The 18,103-nt window shown below is 33.5% G+C and overlaps 3 protein-coding genes across 4 annotated transcripts; 1 reads left to right on the top strand and 2 right to left on the bottom strand.

Moving 5' to 3' along the window:
* Nucleotides 1–1,110: 1,110 nt before the first annotated feature.
* On the top strand, nucleotides 1,111–2,495 carry LOC25485708 (uncharacterized). 2 transcript variants are annotated; one of them, XR_003007916.2, is made up of 3 exons: nucleotides 1,111–1,491; nucleotides 1,589–2,051; nucleotides 2,245–2,495. XR_003007916.2 is itself a non-coding variant. In XM_013614985.3 (2 exons), exons 1-2 carry the CDS (start codon nucleotides 1,414–1,416, stop codon nucleotides 1,670–1,672), a joined length of 162 nt encoding a protein of 53 aa, XP_013470439.1. In that variant the 5' UTR covers nucleotides 1,111–1,413; the 3' UTR covers nucleotides 1,673–1,878. The 2 variants fall into 2 exon arrangements, 1 of the variants encoding a protein (XP_013470439.1); XM_013614985.3 differs by lacking the exon at nucleotides 2,245–2,495 and having other exon boundaries at nucleotides 1,589–1,878.
* Nucleotides 2,496–8,654: 6,159 nt separating this feature from the next.
* Nucleotides 8,655–9,659, bottom strand: LOC25485707 (zinc finger protein ZAT11). Its single transcript, XM_013614984.3, has one exon. The coding sequence runs from the start codon at nucleotides 9,486–9,488 to the stop codon at nucleotides 8,871–8,873; it is 618 nt and encodes a 205-aa protein (XP_013470438.1). The 5' UTR covers nucleotides 9,489–9,659; the 3' UTR covers nucleotides 8,655–8,870.
* A 1,642-nt stretch (nucleotides 9,660–11,301) lies between these two features.
* On the bottom strand, nucleotides 11,302–17,350 carry LOC25485706 (2-oxoglutarate dehydrogenase, mitochondrial). Its single transcript, XM_013614983.3, has 9 exons — nucleotides 17,176–17,350; nucleotides 15,012–16,677; nucleotides 14,691–14,917; nucleotides 14,277–14,609; nucleotides 13,615–13,861; nucleotides 13,184–13,312; nucleotides 12,874–13,089; nucleotides 12,625–12,748; nucleotides 11,302–11,979 (listed from the first exon to the last, which is right to left on the bottom strand). The coding sequence occupies exons 2-9, from the start codon at nucleotides 16,566–16,568 to the stop codon at nucleotides 11,741–11,743; spliced, it is 3,072 nt and encodes a 1,023-aa protein (XP_013470437.1). The 5' UTR covers nucleotides 16,569–16,677; nucleotides 17,176–17,350; the 3' UTR covers nucleotides 11,302–11,740.
* Nucleotides 17,351–18,103: the final 753 nt, after the last annotated feature.

Genomic DNA, 18,103 nt, shown 5'->3' with positions numbered 1-18,103 from the left:
TTCATATGATTATCTATAAAAGTTACTACCGTGTTGAGCATCCGTTGCTCCCACCCAGTGAAGACTCTTAATCTTTTTTTTTTTTGAAAGAAAGAGAAAGACCTTTTAAACTTGTCTTTAGTTATTTATTGGACATGTATTTTAACTTTTATCATAGTTTTTGTTAATTTTCCATTGTAGGCCTTTTTTCTTTGTAAATCATACATACACAAATAGTGGTCCCCACTTTTATTTATTATAGAATTTAGAAATATTTGATATTTTTTAATTAATATTTACATTAGATTTTTTATAATTATGATTTTTCATTCTTTATGTCAAATATTTGATATTTTTTAATAAATATTTCTTTATGTCTAATATATATATATATAAGCAAAAGTTTTTTTTAGAGAATATAAGAAAAAAGATATTTTGAGAAATATTTGATAACACTAGACAAGAACATAAAAACAAATGAAAAGAAGACTAAAGTATTTAAAAATCAAGGGCTGAAGTGAAACAGTTGATAGGTCTATTTTATTGGTATTTTCTATACCCCACACTTGGTTCCCCTACCCCACAAACATAGCGAAAAGTTCATGTTATCTTTTTATTTTTATTTTTTACGGTAGTCTCTTTTAAATACATCTACTTGATTTTTGAAATTTTCATCCACCATCGCTATTTTTTAAATGCCAAGTGAATTGTATGAGTGGTTCAAAATAATAAAAAATTGAAAAAACAGAATTTTGAGCTTTACAAACTTATATTCCAAAATAAAAAGACTATAATAATTAAGACATGTAAGAATATCTTTGTTAGTAATTACAAATATAATAATACGTAGAGGGTCGGAGTTTAAACCTTTGATTTCTCATTTATTCACATTTAAAATGTGTGGATTCGACCACAAAAAGTTTATAATGGGGTGTTTGACGAGGATGGGGGGAGAATAATGAGGAAAATTAGAGATGATTATGTTGAAGTAAAATAGAGAGGAAATGTCGTCAAACGCTAACAAAGATACTTACAAATCACACATGACATTGGGAGTTGGACACATGACCTTGCAAGGTGAGTCAAAATTGAATAAATTTTTATTGGCATGTCCCGATAAACTTAACTTTGCCGGAACACACAGAAAAATTGAAAAATATATTCTATCTATTAGAATTAAGGATAATTTAAGAAGTTAAAATAATTAGTGGAGGTAGTGTTATAATTTGAGGTGTATGAAATATACAATTGGTTTTCATTGCGAAAGAGCAATATTGGGTTTGTAGAAAAGGGCAGCCCAATTAGAAGAGGTTTGATGTGATGTCAGGTCAGGAGCGCGTGACGCAGCGACGAATGACGGTGCATTCTTCTTCTTCTTCTTCTTCTTCTTGTTGGAGTGAAGTGTGTGTGAATGAATAATAAGAATCTTGGAAAATGGAATTGAAGAAAGTGATGAAGGATAAGAAATTCTGGTTTGCATCTTTCCTTATCACTTGGGCTGCTGCTCTCCAGGTAACAACACCAACTATTACATGACCTATTTTCTTCTCTTTTTACTTAATGAATGAATCTGTTAGAATGATATATTTTGATTTGCATTGAATTGAAGGGACACATGATGTGGTTACAGCGTCAAGATTCATTCAAACAAAAGTTCCCTGATCTTGAAAATGATCAAACCACCAACCAATGAGATAGTCATAGTACTCCTCAATCTTCATAACTCACTCAAACCAACCTTGTATTGTATGTTTTCATTTCATTCCAATATGTAAATTCACAACTTTCATTCCCTTATTTCCGGTTATTATATTCAGCTGCATATCATGTAATTTTTGTTTAATCTTCTCTGTATTAATAATAATATTTAAGTTACTTATGATTTACATTTCTTTTCAATTTTGGCTGATTTACGTGCTTCTGCCAAACTTGTATAACTAATTGCATAACATAACTTATTTCTTATTTTATTTTTGGTCTGTTATTATAATTCACAGACCCTAATTACCAAAATGTTATCGCCATCAACCTAGACTACATGCCTGTTTGGATTGTCCAACTTATCTACTGACGTAAGCATTTCTGACACTTTTGTAGAGAGACATATTAACTTATTTCTAAGAAAACAACTTATAGGTTACATGAAAACAATTTGATTTTATTTTAACTTGTGTTATAGTAATAGCTTACTCGTAAGAGCTTATGCTATAAGCTTCAAATTATGTAATTTATCCAAACATGAGTTACATCCCTCTTCATTCACAGGTTCACCGCTTACAAACACACCGACTTATTTCATACTTCACTTCTCTTGTTGATGTTATACTCCACTAGTAATTAGTGCTTTCGAAATTCAACTCATTTGTTCAACCCAAATCAACATAGACTTTATCTTTTCTTCTTGTTACATCACATTTGGCAGCCACATGTATACGGTGACACAGACATTCCCCGACTGAGAAATAAATTAAAAAGGTGAGATTTTTATCACCTTTTTTTCTTGTTAGAGACTGTGTATGTTTAATTAATTCAGCTTTGACGAGAATTGATTTTGAGTGATTTAATTCTGTAAAGTTGATCCTAAATTAGATTTGTGTTTGAATACATTTATGTAAGTGAGTTGAATTATAACTGTGTATTAGAATCAATTATAGAATTAAAACCTGCAATTAGTATTAGCTTCTAGTAGAATTGTTTTTAGTCTCCAAAATTGATTTCTAAAAAAATGTCAAGCATAATTTTGTGGAGTTGGAATAGCTCTTGGCACTTGAAATGCACTTCTAAGACGGTATGGTTCTTAGTTCTTACTTACCCCTTAGAATGGAAGATTAATGATTTTACATCTCTTTGGTTTGGTCGTTATTATTATTATTGTTGTGCTATGGCAAGATACATCAGCTCTTGCTACAACTTATCTACACCTTTAGTAACTGCTAGGAATGACAGAACATGTTCCTTTTGTATCAAATTAGATTTCCCCTGTTTGCTTGCCAGGAGTCCAGATTTACTTCCTAAGATAGTTATAAATTAGTTAAAAATCATGGCAAATCAACTGTACCATATTATTCTAACCAAAAAATATAGATAATACTTAATAGTTATGTCAAAGCAAATGAGGAATAAAAAACATATATAACTTCAACTGTATTTTGTAGGAAATTCAGCTTAAGTTTCAAACTATTTGGTGTACGTACTATTATACAATATATGTCTTGTGTCACTCACCAAGACAAGAATCGCGAGCTTGCTAGGAAATATCGTGTGGGTTTAGATTTGCTCATGGATGACGAACATGTTCATATTCATATCATGGTGATGGAAAACTGATTAATTTACTTAGAAGAGACCAGTTGAAAATAGATGCCATTTTAAATACCATTAATTTGTGTAGAATTATATTAAGTCAGAGATGCATTTGAAACAAAGTTTTTTAATAACAAAGTCTCTGCACCAGTGTTGATAATGCAATTGATAACAGAAAGTCACCAAGCCATTTATTTTTTTAGGAAACAGACCAAAACAAAGTTATAATGCAATTGTAATTCTAGGGATCATTTTGAAATAATATTATGAAAGACAAGATACAGCCCTACAGCTTCAGAGATCAAATTGGATATTTGCTTTGTATATAATAAGGGTAAATACCTCTTTTCGTCCCTGTAATATTAGCGAATTTTGGTTTTAGTTCCTGTAGAAAAAAAGATTTAGATTATGTCCCTGTAATTTCAGATTCTTCCACTTTTGGTCCCTCCTTTCATCACGTCAGAATCTGCATAAATTACGTCCCTATGATTTCAGATTCCTCCCACTTTTGGTCCTTGTAATTTCATATTACTCCACTTTTGGTCCCTCATTTTACGTGTCATGTATGCAGATTCTGCTGATGTGGTGAAATGAGGGACCAAAAGTGGAAGAATCTGAAATTACAGGGACATAGTCTAAATCTTTTTTTTTACAGAAACTAAAACCGGAATTCGTTAATATTACAAGGACGAAAAGAGGTATTTACCCATATAATAATAATGTTATCCTATATGTTGTTTATCCTGTTTAGTTTAGAGGGCATAAATTTTTAAAAGAAAATGATGAACATAATATTTTACTTACATGATATTTATTAAAATATTCCTCAAATATTGGATAGAAATTTGTCACGCAAGATACGTGACTTTTCCTTAACATATAATTCGGAACGTGGATGAGCCAAATGCTTGAAGAAGCTAAATTAACAAACAAGTCCTGATTTTAATTTGCAAAGGCAATCAGCCAAAGCTGGTGATATTCAATTTGGGAGACCCTACCTAATCATAAAAACTGGTCAAGTGGTTTGTGTGTGTGTGTGTGTGTGTGTGTGAAGTGAAACAGGTGAGGAGGGTTACTCTTCTAGTTTTGACTGAGAAAAAACCAAGTTGCAGTTTTTAGACCAAATCAATATTACTAGTTGGTCTGACACTTCTATTTCTAGAAACCGTTTATTTATATATTTAGTATTTTTACCTCAAAAACTCGTTTCAGTGACGTACACATAAAGGTCACCCTTTGGAGAGCAGTACTATTCAAAATATTTAACTTTTGTTAACGCTTGCTTGTCAAAATATACACATCTAATGCTCAATGTTGCGCTAATAAACAATGTCTCTAGAACAAAACGAAGTAGAAATTTTCTTCTTAAAAAATTGTAAATTTTGGTAAAAGATCATGTGCTTTAAAAAAATCAAATAATTAATCACAAAGTAACTTTAGTCTGTTTTGGGATATTATAGAATATATATCAATAATTTGTGTCGTTAGATCTTTTTGAATAACAAAATTAATTCTCGTAAACATAATATTCATGAACTTGAAAGATATAATATTATTATGCATGATCCTTTTAATTTTATGTAAAAGGTCAACAATCTAATATTACTATGCATGTATATTAGGCATTATTACAGTTTGGATAAAAACAATTAAGTTCAAGCCATCATCATCATACAAGTAACAAAAACTAATGCAATTCATCCACCATAGTAAGTTTAATTCATTTTTACAAAATCAATTTATAAGGTGAAGAGTGTCATTTTATGTAAACTCATTTTAAGTTTTATATGTATTCTATATGAGACTTGAGTTTACCAAATATACCTATAACCCCATTACCATTGGGTTTAGTGTGTGATATAAATGGTGCGCAGCTATGAATGAATACACTATGATATTATATTAGATTTTTTATACTTGATTTAATTCATCCTTGTAACACCAACTTATAAGGTGATAATTGTCATTCTTTATAAACTTGTTTTAAACTTTATCTCTATTTTATGTACAACTTGTGTAAAAATAAAAAATGACAAATTTTAATTAGGAGTTTAATTTTACATTGTGAGGAAAGTCAATAAATCACTTAATTACAGGACTAAAATTGTGGTGTCGATGTAAAGTCTAATGTGACCAGACTAAACAAAATGAAGGAAAATGCTATTGAGAAGGAAACTTAGACAATTACTAGGTGGCCAAAGATGTGACGATAATGACGATGACAGTGAAGTATATACTTTTAATATCATATTCTCACACTCCATTGCATGTAATCACTCTTCCACGTTTAAGACTAAACAACAGATTTTTCTAGTTTTAGATATATAACGTCGTACAGCCACCACCAATAAGCTGATATTTAACTTGTACTATTATCTAAATTGTCACAATCTCATGTAGGGTACTTCTCTACTCAAATTCTAACTCTGTGGACAACCTCTATTACCTAGACTAATTTTTTTTTTTTTTTTTGTCATTAACGCTTGTGGGGATTATATTTAATTCTAACTAACTGCTGGTTAATTCATGCTTAAATTACTCCGCTTACTCTAACTAGTTAGGTACCAATATTTAAAATCGTCAAAATCCTTGATCAAAAACTTTGAAATAAGATTGTGCTAATGAAACAATTTAATCACAGTGAAATGGCTTCTAGATAGTGTTTTCACCACTTAATTCAACTGCACGGCATTTGTACTTGGAAAGTAACTCCCTTCTAGATTGGTTGACTAACTAACTAATCAATGATCAACATTTTACTCCAACATATATATATATATATATATATATATATATATATATATATATATATATATATATATATATTGTTAAACTTTACTATAACATAACAACAGGGCCGTTCCTGTGAAATAGGAGGATCGACTCTCTTTTAAAATAAGTTCATAGTAAAATAAAACGTAATTTTTTTGTGTAGCTAAACTTCATTAAAAAAAATCAGAATCAGAAAAACTTCTAAGCATGAAAGGAATTAAAAAATAAATAAGTGAAAGAGGTAAAATTTATCTAACGGTGTCGTTTAGATTTGTCACTCCTCTTTGTGTAAAAGGGTAAAACGAATGGTTTATGCGAAGGAAAAACTGATTGTTGTGATTCTTTCAATGAAATAGCTTTCCAAATTGATTGATTAAGTGATTATATAAATTATGGATAGTTTGATATGATTAGATTTATGTACAAAAAGGAGAACTAGAGTCTAAAAAAAAAACTCAAACGTATACTGAAGAAAGAAAATGATATAACATATATTTTTATTCATTTAAGTGGGGAGTGGGTATTAGACTTAATTTTTTATTTGAGACCCATAGCATTTGGAGGCTCGGCCTGGTTGAGCACCTTGCACTCCCCCAAGGTCGGGCCTGCATAACAGTATTAATTAAAAATTGGGTTTCGAACACAAGGAATAAACTAACTATCTAGTTTAGGTATCATAGCATAATGAAAGATACAAAGCTCGCCTAGTCGGGAATGGTTCTAATCAACAAACTGGTGTCGATTGTGGAGAAACTTTTAGGTCGGTGGTAAAACCAGCAACTATACGAACAGTCCTTAGTATCGCTATTTCAAAATCATGGTGTCTATATCAATTGGATGTCAATAATGCATTCTTACATGGTAACATTAATGAAACTGTTTATATGCATCAACCTCTTGGCTTTCGTGATCCTCACCATCCTGATTATGTCTGTTTACTAAATAAGTCACTATATGGCCTTAAACAAGCCCCTCGTGCATGGTACCAACGCTTCACTGATTTTGTTGCGTCATTTGGCTTCTCACATAGTGCATGTGACCATTCTTTGTTCATCTATCACAATGGAAATGACATAGCATACATTCTCTTATATGTTGATGACATCATCCTTACTGCTTCATCCGATACTCTTCGTCAGTACATCATGTCTCACCTTAGTTGTGAATTTGCTATGAAAGATTTAGGCCCTATCATTATTTTCTGGGTATCTCAGTCACTAGATATTCAGGTGCTCTCTTTCTCTCTCAACATAAATATGCCGAAGAGATAATTGAGAGAGCTTCCATGTCATCTTGCAAACCAATCTCTACCCCCGTAGACACGAAAGCAAAACTCAGTGGCCTCTCAGGTAACCCCTATCATAATCCATCTGAATATCGGAGTCTTGCAGGTGCATTGCAATATTTAACTTTCACACGACCTGATATCGCATATGTCGTCCAACAAGTGTGTCTATTTATGCATGATCCTCGCAAGCAACATATGACTGCCTTGAAGCGAATTATTAGGTACATTAAGGGTACCATTCACCATGGACTACACCTCTCTCCTTCCCCAGTTGATACCCTCTTCACTTATACAGATGCTGATTGGGGAGGGTGCCCAGATACGCGAAGATCTACATCTGGATATTGTGTCTACCTTGAAAATAATTTGATATCTTGGTCTGCAAAACGACAATCAACTTTATCCCGCTCTAGTGCTGAAGCAAAGTATCATGGTGTTGCTAATGTTGTTGCTGAATCTTGTTGGCTTTGAAACTTATTAGAACTTCAGTGTCCGATCATCAAAGCCACTATTGTCTACTGTGACAACGTTAGTGCTGTTGACTTGTCAGGTAATCCTATTCAACATCAACGCACAAAACATATTGAAATGGATATCCATTTTGTGCGTGAAAAGGTTGCTAAAGGTCAAGTACGTGTTCTACATGTCTCATCTCGCTATCAAATAGTTGACATTTTTACCAAGGGCCTTCCGCTGCAATTATTTGATGATTTCAGAGATAGTCTCAACATCCGTCAACCTCCCGTTTCGACTACGGGGGCGTATTAGAATATAAAATATTCATTGTATAAATTATTAATATATTGTATATTGGTTAGAGATAATTGAGCCACAAGTTAGATATACTTGATGTTCAAGATACTTGATGTCCAAGTTAGAGATACTTGAGGCCCAAGAAATATCATTGTATAAATACACATCAGAGCATAATGAAACATTCATGAGAATGAATTCTATTAATGAAGTTCAATACATGTTAATGTTGCAATATATTTTACCTTAGGAGATTTTGCCGAACTTGTTTGCGAGAATTTATGAAAATAACTTATGACATATTTGTAAATTGTGTTTTTCTTTTTCCAAATTGTTTGCATAAACTCTCCAGACTACCTTATGCTATAAGTTGTAAAATAGTTGTTTATCCAAACTAAAAACACATCATTGTCTGATTTCTATATATCAAATTATATGACAAAACAATAACAGATTTTACATACGTAGAGGATCAAAGAGGTAATAACATAACTCATTTCAAATTTATTGGATAGGTTTAAGGTTTTCATGAATCTTTAACTATAACATGTCTTTACAATTGAAACAAGGAAAAAATTGATTTATAAATAATCAGACAATTTTACATGTTTTATTAATACTAATGATAACATGAATTTATTATGTATCCAAGAACAGAACAATTTATTTACAAACAATAAATTAAAATACAAAATGGGACGAAAATGTACTCATCCACCTATGTATGTATGGTACAATATATAACTAGACCTTCCAAAAGTTTATTACTATAAAATTAATGAATTGAATTGAAACGATCCACCAAATTAGGAGTTGGTTGTCCAACCTTTAAAAACTTCAAATCATTCTCTAAAGGTGTAAAATTCAAATCCAGAAACAAAAATCTCTTGCTGTTTCCCTTGCTCCTCTTTGCTGAATCAGTATTAGTACTATTATCAATTGTACTGCAACCACTATTGCTGCTACTAGTAGTTGTAGTAGTCATAAAATTATGCATGTTTCCATTTGAGTTATTAGCTTTTGATGATTCTGTTCTTCTGTGTCTTCTCATGTGACCACCCAAAGCTTGTCCTATTCCAAATTCTAATCCACAAATAGAACATGCATGCGTTTTAGCCTTCGTCGTTGATGTAAGTATTGAACCATGATGATCATCACCATCACTAGTCATCTCCATCAACCTCGGTTTCTTGTGACTCGCTCGGTGTCCTCCCAACGCTTGAAACGATGAAAATTGTCTTTTACATGTCTTGCACTCAAACACACGGTTGTTGAAATTTGAAGAGTAATTCACTTGATCAAATATTTTATCACTTCCACCAGAAAGTAACATCAAGTATTTAGCCATGGTTATGCTATTAGTGTTATGATCAGTTTCTCTTTCTCTCTTCATAATTACTAATCAAAATATTCAACAAGCAAAAAAAAAAAAATGAAAGATATTATGGAGGGTGTGAAAAAGAAATTAAGGATATTGGAACTCTATGAGACTTCAAATTAAGGGTGTGACATATTTATACTAAAGGAAGGTTTTAAGTTTGTTAGAAGTTAAGAATTTTAGACACTTGTAATTGTTGACAATGTTGGTATGAGCGTGTAATGTGTGAACAAATTGTTACACACTTAACTTGTGAGTTGTTGTGTATGTGACTTTGATTTGGTATGACGCAAGCAAATACGAAGAATTAGATATATATGATCCATAATTTGGTGTATTCGTTGAACTTGATTTTCCTTTGACTAGACTAGATGCTGTTTGGTGTGAAAGGAGCCATAAAAAGATATTAATTAATTGTAAGCATGACTGTTAGCTAGGGTAATTGGAGATCCACGAATATATTTATTTGTTTTGTTTAGTTAACTTATTAATTAATTTATGATACTAACGATTTTATAATATTTAAAAAATTGTTGTACAATGAGTTTGAAAATAGTTAAGTTCCAAATTGAATCAAATAATTGTTTATGGTAAAAAAGGGCTTCTAGATAGCAGCCGGTGCTGTAATTAGATGAGATTGAGATTCAAGTGTATGATCATGAGTTGGACTGAGCTGGTTGGTATTTGATTTGAAAAACTAATTCTCTTCTAGACGCAAAATAGATAGAAACTTAGTTAGTAGTCTGGGAATATAAGGCAGATTTGGTGGCTTGAGGTAATCAAGAGGTTAAAAAGTTCGACTTTCTCATCTTCTATAAAATAAGGCTTAATTATTCTTTTGATCCCTTAACTTATTTTTTAGTTTCGTTTTGGTTCTTTAACTATTAAAAGTTTCGTTTCGGTCCCATAACTTATTTTTGAGTTTTCTTTTGGTCCCTTAACTATTAAAAGTTTCGTTTTGGTCTCTTAACTTATTTTTTTTTTGTTTCGTTTTGGTCCCTTAACTTATTTTTTTGTTTCATTTTGGTCCCTTAACTTATTTTTTGGTTTCATTTTGGTCCCTTAACTCTAATACATTCATCCTAACATAAAGGACCAAAGCGGTTGAAGGAGGAAGAGTTAAGGGACCAAAACGAAACCAAAAGGTAAGTTAAAGGACCAAAACGAAACTTTTAATAGTTAAGGCACCAAAACGAAACCAAAAAGTAAGTTAAGGGACAAAAACGAAACTTTTAATAGTTAAAGGAGCAAAATGAAATCAAAAAATAAGTTAAGGGACCAAAAGAGTAATTAAACCATAAAATAAATAATAATTATCATAACATTTTGCAAAGCCTTGGGTATATGTAACTTGCAAAGTTGTAAGTCTGAAAACAACTTGCAAGTCTAAGTTAGACTGTCTAAGTCTAACACAGTAATATCGATTATTTTATTAAGTGAGATAATCACTTTTATTTAAATTAAAAAGTTGATGGATGGATGAGTCATGAACGCGATGGTCAATGCCATAAAAATAACGCAAGTGACAGCCACGCCATCTTTTCCGTCAAACAACCCTATCATAGTATACGGACTATATTTTACAAGTTACTCTCTTGGTTTTTTTTTTCTTTCTTAATTGTCTTGTTGTTTTTGTAAAGCAAATTAATTATTTTTTTCAATTTTAAATTGTCTGTGGATATGCAAATTTCATTTCAAGGGGTATGAGGATTTTTATATTAACGACTCCAACCTTTAGTAAATGAGTACACAAGACATATGATAAAGTATTTTATCTTCTTCTTTTTTTTTTTTTGAGGTTTTCATGATGGCTAGTATCTGTTTAATATGAGACAAAAAAGGTTACAATCTCCTTTGCAGCATATAACCTGTCTGTATTTGTTGTTCGCCCATACATTTTGTTTGTTACACTTCACAATTCATAACCTTTGTTTGGTATATTAAAGGACAAACAATTTATTGGAGGGACCAATGATCATTCTAGAGGCTATGTTATTTTAAAGCCCTCTAGCACAAGTCACAAAATTATATAAAGACACAATTAAGATTTTTTCTTCTTCTTCAAATAGCTTAGTAACTAGAAATTATGAATAAGTGGGAATTCGGGGTTTGAAGTTTGAACCCCGGCCATTTCATATTGCAACGTCTCATGCCAATTGGACTTATGCTCACGGGGACTGCAATTAAGAATTATATAGAATTATAAGCTGCCCTCCAAACCAGGTGCTTATCCTTCTCAGAAGCAAAATAATGTATATGCAGAACCCTTAGTAAGGATAATTGATCGGTTCACTTTGAAGGGCTTTCTCAACTAGCTCAGTTTGCTCCTTGTGGTGAACCTTGAGGAAACCAGTAGCCGTGGCTGCAGAGGGAGCACGACCGACATATTTAACATCATCATAACCTCCCCTACCTAAAGACTTCATGGAAGTTATAAGCCGCGGTAAAACGTATGTGTATCCACCCATGTTCATTGGCTCTTCTTGACACCAAACAACCTCTGCATCTATAGCACAAAAAAAGTAAAATGTTTAGCACAGAAGACTTAAAATGATTAATATCCTGCAATTCAATATTTATAATGCTTAACCCAAAATTTAATGATGATTAAGCCATGTTCTACTAATTAGTTCACACATTCACACACATCAAAGTCCAAAGCTTTCCTACATTTAGAGGAATGTGAGCATCAATTCAATAATGTTCTAATGAATTGACTTTGGCTTTTGTCCACATTTTTTGACATCTAGAAATCTATTACCGTAAGAATTCAAATTAATTTCAATAACATTTTTTCTGGTAGTGATAGGAGCTAAAAAAAACTTTTTATCGAAAAGAAAACTAGATGCTTTCGAATCCTCCCGACTAACAAGCAGAGATTAGAACTCCAAATTATTACTCTTGCTTTGATAGCAAAAAAGAAACACTATCAGTGTCGATATGGCTGATCTTCTTACTAAATTGATAGGTAAAAGATGCAACAATATCATAGGGTAAAAATTGAAATTAAACGTCAAGCAGAGAAGACACAAACAGGAACTAGTTTCCACACTATTAACGACAACAGGCATACAATATGTCATAATCAAACCTCAACATGCAATAAAAAAAATCAGAATCCATTGCTAAAGAGAATTTTGAACAGACATACTTGGATATCGTTTGAGCTCTCGTTGGACAAGGTCATAAGGGAAAGGACAAAGTTGTTCCACCCTACATATTGCAACATCCTTTGCATCTACCTTTGTTCGTTGATCATCAAGTTCGTAATAAACCTATAAGACATTGACGATCATAAAAAGCATATTTAGAAAACAGTCAAAGCAATGAGTAATGTTCGGAAATATGGTTAAGATGAAACCCACTAGATGAACAGCCAGTTTGAATGAGGGTCGCAAACCTTTCCAGAACATAGTATTAGACGCCTAATACCCTCCTCAACATTTGAGTGCTTATTTTGGTCTTTTATGAGGCGCTTAAATCTGGTTCCTTGTTTGTCAAAACCAGGGTGTCCTTGGACGTCATCAAACTCAGATAAATTTGATCTGCAAGCTTTACTGCGAAGCAGGTTCTTAGGGGACATTACAATGAGAGGTTTACGGAATTCTCTATGTATCTGCGATAAAACAAAAAACAACAATAAGAAAATTAGATAATATAACTTCAAGTGACAAAGCTAACATTTATCAATTATTGTACCAACTACGAACCTGTCTCCGTAAAACATGGAAAAAATTTGCTGGAGTTGTAACATTCACAACCTGCCAATTACATTCCTGAATTTGTTTCCGAAGAGTAGGATCCATCTCGGGAATAATATAAGGATGGTCATCAGCCATCTGGAAAGAATTCAGTAGACACACGGTTCAATTTATCTAATGAATAGCATTGAAAGATGAAGGATGTACATGCAGAAAGACAACAACTTCCAAACGAAGCAACGAGACAATTATTTAAATTAATTTTTTGTGTGCACTAAAAACACCACCATCCTAAATCTGCCTCCAAAAAAATTGTTTTAATTCAAGGCTGTATGTCGATCACAAAGTAGACCATAATTGGCAACCAGATTCATACAGAAAGAATAAATGCTTCAGAGAAGTTTCAAGGAAAAAAGAACATAGATTCACAAATAGAGAACCTGAAGAAAGCGTTCCAATCTCCCACTTGAATGCTCTGGGCCCTGGCCATCATAACCATGTGGAAGTAACACAACGAGCCCGGCCTGACGCAGCCACTTAGACTCACCACAGCTCAGGAAATTGTCAAATATGACTTGAGCACCATTCGCAAAATCACCAAATTGTGCCTCCCAGATCACCAATGAATTAGGATTTTCCATTGAGTACCCCAATTCAAATCCAAGAACACCAAACTCAGAAAGTGAGCTGCATAGCATATCAATTATTACTTAGTCATGAGACAAAAAAAAAAAAAAAAAAAAACCTATCATTACTTCAACATAAGTATCAAGTGTTATAAATATATTATATGAGAAATGAAATCCAGCAGTAATCAAGATAAAGGCACGTATCATAATTCCTAGCAATGATACTTAGTATGTAAATGGATCATACATCTTGAACAGGGTACTACAAACATCACATTTCACTACAAATCAAGCAACAAATTTAAATTTAGCTAGACTTAAAAAAAAGTAGCAACATTGACGACCACTTAAGCCAGATATGAATTCTAAGATTCAGGAGCTTAAGCTGCATGACTAAAAAAATCAGAAAATTAACCATGTAAACCTGGTTTATTTTCTCAATACCATTACATAAACATGTGGAAGAAAATTACCTATTGCTAACAGTAAACATCTCTTCGTTCTGGTTCATTATCACATGGTCAAGGGGGCAATATTTCTCCCCATTTGTCTGATCATGAACTACAGCATGGCGGTGACTAAACGTTCCTCTTTCAACGTCCTGGCCACTTAAACGAACATGGTTACCTTCAACTATCAATGTGGCGAAGGCAAGTGCCTCTGCAAAACCCCAGTCAATATCTTCCCCTGTCTCGATCATTTGGGCACGCTGTTCATAAATCCTCTTCACTGCTTTGTGAGGAGTAAAGTTTTCAGGTAAGACTGTGATTGCCTTCCCAACATTTTTCAAAATCTCCGGCTTCACCCTGCACAAGATTGATCATAGATTTCAGCTGTTTTACAAACAACAGAAAGACTAATGCAACGTTAACATCAATTTACTATACCCAGTGTTACGGATACGTGAAAGCTGCTCAGGTGACTTAAAACCAGACCAATATGCTGAAAGCCAATCTCTTCTGTCTGGAAGATAATCTTTGCTGGCCAAAAATTCATCATTTAGAATTGATGTGACCTTCTTGTGTATCTTCTCAATGTCTTCTTTAGTTAACTCCCCTAATTCCAAAAGTTTCTTCTGATAAATCTCAAGAGCTGATGGATGGTTTCGGATGACCTATACATAGCCAAGAAAGTTTAATATATGATTAACTTGTCAAAAAGCAATATGCATATTTAAAGAATAAGAGAATAATAAATAAAAGGGCCACCTTATACATTTTAGGCTGTGTGAAAGAAGGTTCATCAATCTCATTATGGCCAAATCGACGGTAACATACTAAGTCGACAACCACATCTGAATGGAAAGTCTGACGCCACTCAGCAGCAAGTTCACATACGCGGACAACTGCTTCCACGTCATCACCATTGACATGAAATATGGGAGCGTTTAAGGCTTTGGCAACATCAGTAGAATATTGCGAAGATCTTCCTGACTTGGGATCAGTTGTAAACGAAACTTGATTGTTGAACACGATGTGTATAGTCCCACCTGTAGTATAATTTGGAAGAGCACTAAGATGAAGAGTTTCATAAACTACGCCTTGTCCGGAAAAACTACCATCTCCGTGAATCAAAACACCCATGTTTTTCATTCTTTCCGCATCATCTGAATAATACTGCTTCGCTCGGGTTTTTCCAACAACAAGTGGGTTTACTGCTTCCAAGTGACTAGGATTTGCCACCAACGACAAATGTATTCTCCTCCCGCCCCTGGTTGGTCGATCATAAGAAGTTCCCAAGTGATATTTAACATCACCAGTTCCTTTATAGAGCCCGACTTCATCCACTGGTAGACCGCCACCACTAAACTCACAAAATATCCGACGAATCGGCTTCCGAACTACATTACCCAAAACATTCAATCTTCCTCTATGTGCCATTCCCATAACTATGCTCTCGACCCCAAGATCAGATGCTCGGTCAAACATTTCTTTCATTCCAGGAATAAGAGTCTCTCCCCCTTCAAGCCCAAACCTCTTTGCTGATGTCCACTTGGTGGCCAAGAAGTTTTCAAAAAGTGTACTCCAAGCAAGCCTATCAAAAATAACCTCACGACGCTCCCGACTGAATTGTGTGGCCGCAGGGGTTTCAATCTTCTCCCTTAGCCAATTACATTTGTCACGGTCAGGTATATGCATGTACTCATACCCAATGCTTCCACAATAAGCTTGCTCGAGCCGTGTCAAAATAGACCTAAGGGTCTGCACCGGACGATTCTCAGACAAAAATCCAGACATATTCCACACACCCAAAAAGAATTCTCTATCCAGATCAGCCTCGGTGAACCCATAAAGGGCCAGGTTTAACTCATCGGGGATTTTACGTTCTTCAAGACCTAAAGGATCTAGCTTGGCTTTCATGTGGCCATTAACCTGGTATGCTCTAACCAATAACAGCAATCGCATACTCTCCTGAATTGTTTGACCTGAAATTCCCGGAGAGGTGGAAGCCTGGCCCACAAAGTTCCTGAAGAAATTGTCCCAAGACTCGTCTACATTGTTTGGATCAGCTTCCCATGCTCTTTGAAGCTCCTCCAAATAGACACTGCTCGACCCATCTAAGAAATTGTCGGTAAGCCTAGAAAGGGGAACAGGGCGAGGTGCAGGTGCAGCTTGTGCTTTGGATTTGAAAACTGTTGTCTGAAAGTTTCTACTTGTTGATGGAACGATTGTGGTCCTTCTCGCATAACATGAGGATCCACCTCGATAGAGGTTTCTCTTAATTGAATGCTGTGCTATGCCGGAAACAGCCCTATACCATCCCATGGCTCACTCAGGAGATTGGACAATCAAGAGTATCACCAATTACTTAATGATGGTAATGCATGCCTTCAAATTCACTCAATGTCTTTATTCACTACACATCACTCTTTCCCTATCAATAACCAACCCATAACAAGAAATTGATGAGAATTTCATCAAAAGGCTAAAACAAAACAGATATACCTCATAAATCTACTGAGAAAATGTTCATGTAGAAATGATAAATATAAACTGTGATACAGAAGTTGAATTTATGCACCAAATGAAAAAAGGCAGCACAGGGGAAAGGAATTGATATCAAAATGGCATCAACATATCTTCTATACGACGCAACATAACAGTAATGAAACAGTTAAATGGAAATGCTATGAATGTAGTATATAGGATTACTAATATCATAAGTTCACGCACTAACTTGTGATTCACTCTAAAGTAAAAAGATAGTCAAAGGTCAACAAAAATTCCATAAAATCTAAAAAAAAATTTAAATATATAATTCCAGAATAATTGGAAGCTATAAAAATGTTGGGATATTGATTGATTAATGAATGATGGTTGCAAAGAGGAGGAAGAGAAACAGCGAAGTTAGAGGATAGAAATAAAGAAGAACCTGATACGATGTGATTGTTGAGTTGGTGATAGTGTTGTTGTGTTTCAACTTTTTCAATGGAACTGCCAAATGGGATCATTTGTTTCCAGAAAACACTGAATCTCATCTCATGTCTTGTGTTTGTCCATGCATCCTTTCTCTTTTTTGGTGGGTCCCAAATCCATTTTCTAGAACTCACTACAATTCTGCTATCAATATTTTTACATATGGTTTCATAATAATATTGTCATGTTTATTTTTTTTTAAGGAAAATATAAACATGACAATATTATTATGTTTATAAAAATAAAGTAAATTACATTATATTCCCTTTCCTTAACTTACATTTTTTGACAAGTCTAAAACTATTAGAGTTTTTCTACTTGCACCCTAGTTAATCATGGTTGCACCCCAAAATGATAAGATTACCCTTTCATAAAATTTGATTTTCAAAAAGCCTATTCCTTCTTTTTTGGTTACACCCCAAAACCCTTCTTCCAAAACCATAATTCTCCAATCGATCGATTGTGTTCTGCGAAGATTTTCAAAACCATACTTTCTCACGTCCATTCATGATTTCAAAGAAAATTCGAAGCAAATCAGGTTAGCAAGTGTTGTTCTTCAATCGATTGTGTTTTTCTTGTTATGGGTTCTCAGTTCTGATTTTGTGTTTTCCTTGTTCTGCGATTTTGTAAACTCAGTTTAAGTAGGTTCATGTAAACTCAGTTTAAGTAGGTTCATGTTAACTCAATTTAAGTAGGTTCATGTAAACTCAGTTTAAGTAGGTTCATGTAAACTAAGTTTACATGAACCTACTTAAACTGAATTTAAGTTAACCTTGCCAATGTAAATTAAAACCGTAATCGTACAGTGCATCATTGCAGTTGAAGGAAAAAAATTGAAACTAGCAAATAGAAGAAGAAATTCACTTACTTATATCCAATTGAGT

The sequence above is a fragment of the Medicago truncatula genome, chromosome 1 (genome assembly GCF_003473485.1).
Source record: "Medicago truncatula cultivar Jemalong A17 chromosome 1, MtrunA17r5.0-ANR, whole genome shotgun sequence".
Classification (NCBI taxonomy): Eukaryota; Viridiplantae; Streptophyta; class Magnoliopsida; order Fabales; family Fabaceae; genus Medicago; species Medicago truncatula.
The sequence above is the reverse complement of the archived record's forward strand: the minus strand, read 5'-3'. Positions and strand labels throughout refer to the sequence as shown.

Excerpts from the sequence above, each read along its gene's own strand:
- LOC25485706 (XM_013614983.3), bottom strand. The coding sequence starts at position 16,568 with ATGGGATGGTATAGGGCTGTTTCCGGCATAGCACAGCATTCAATTAAG. Across the intron at positions 13,862-14,276 it reads ATGTTTACTGTTAGCAATAG|CTCACTTTCTGAGTTTGGTG; the intron begins GTAATTTTCTTC and ends TATGCTATGCAG. Across the intron at positions 11,980-12,624 it reads AGAGCTCAAACGATATCCAA|ATGCAGAGGTTGTTTGGTGT; the intron begins GTATGTCTGTTC and ends TTTGTGCTATAG.
- LOC25485708 (XM_013614985.3), top strand. The coding sequence starts at position 1,414 with ATGGAATTGAAGAAAGTGATGAAGGATAAGAAATTCTGGTTTGCATCT. Across the intron at positions 1,492-1,588 it reads CTTGGGCTGCTGCTCTCCAG|GGACACATGATGTGGTTACA; the intron begins GTAACAACACCA and ends ATTGAATTGAAG.
- LOC25485707 (XM_013614984.3), bottom strand. The coding sequence starts at position 9,488 with ATGAAGAGAGAAAGAGAAACTGATCATAACACTAATAGCATAACCATG.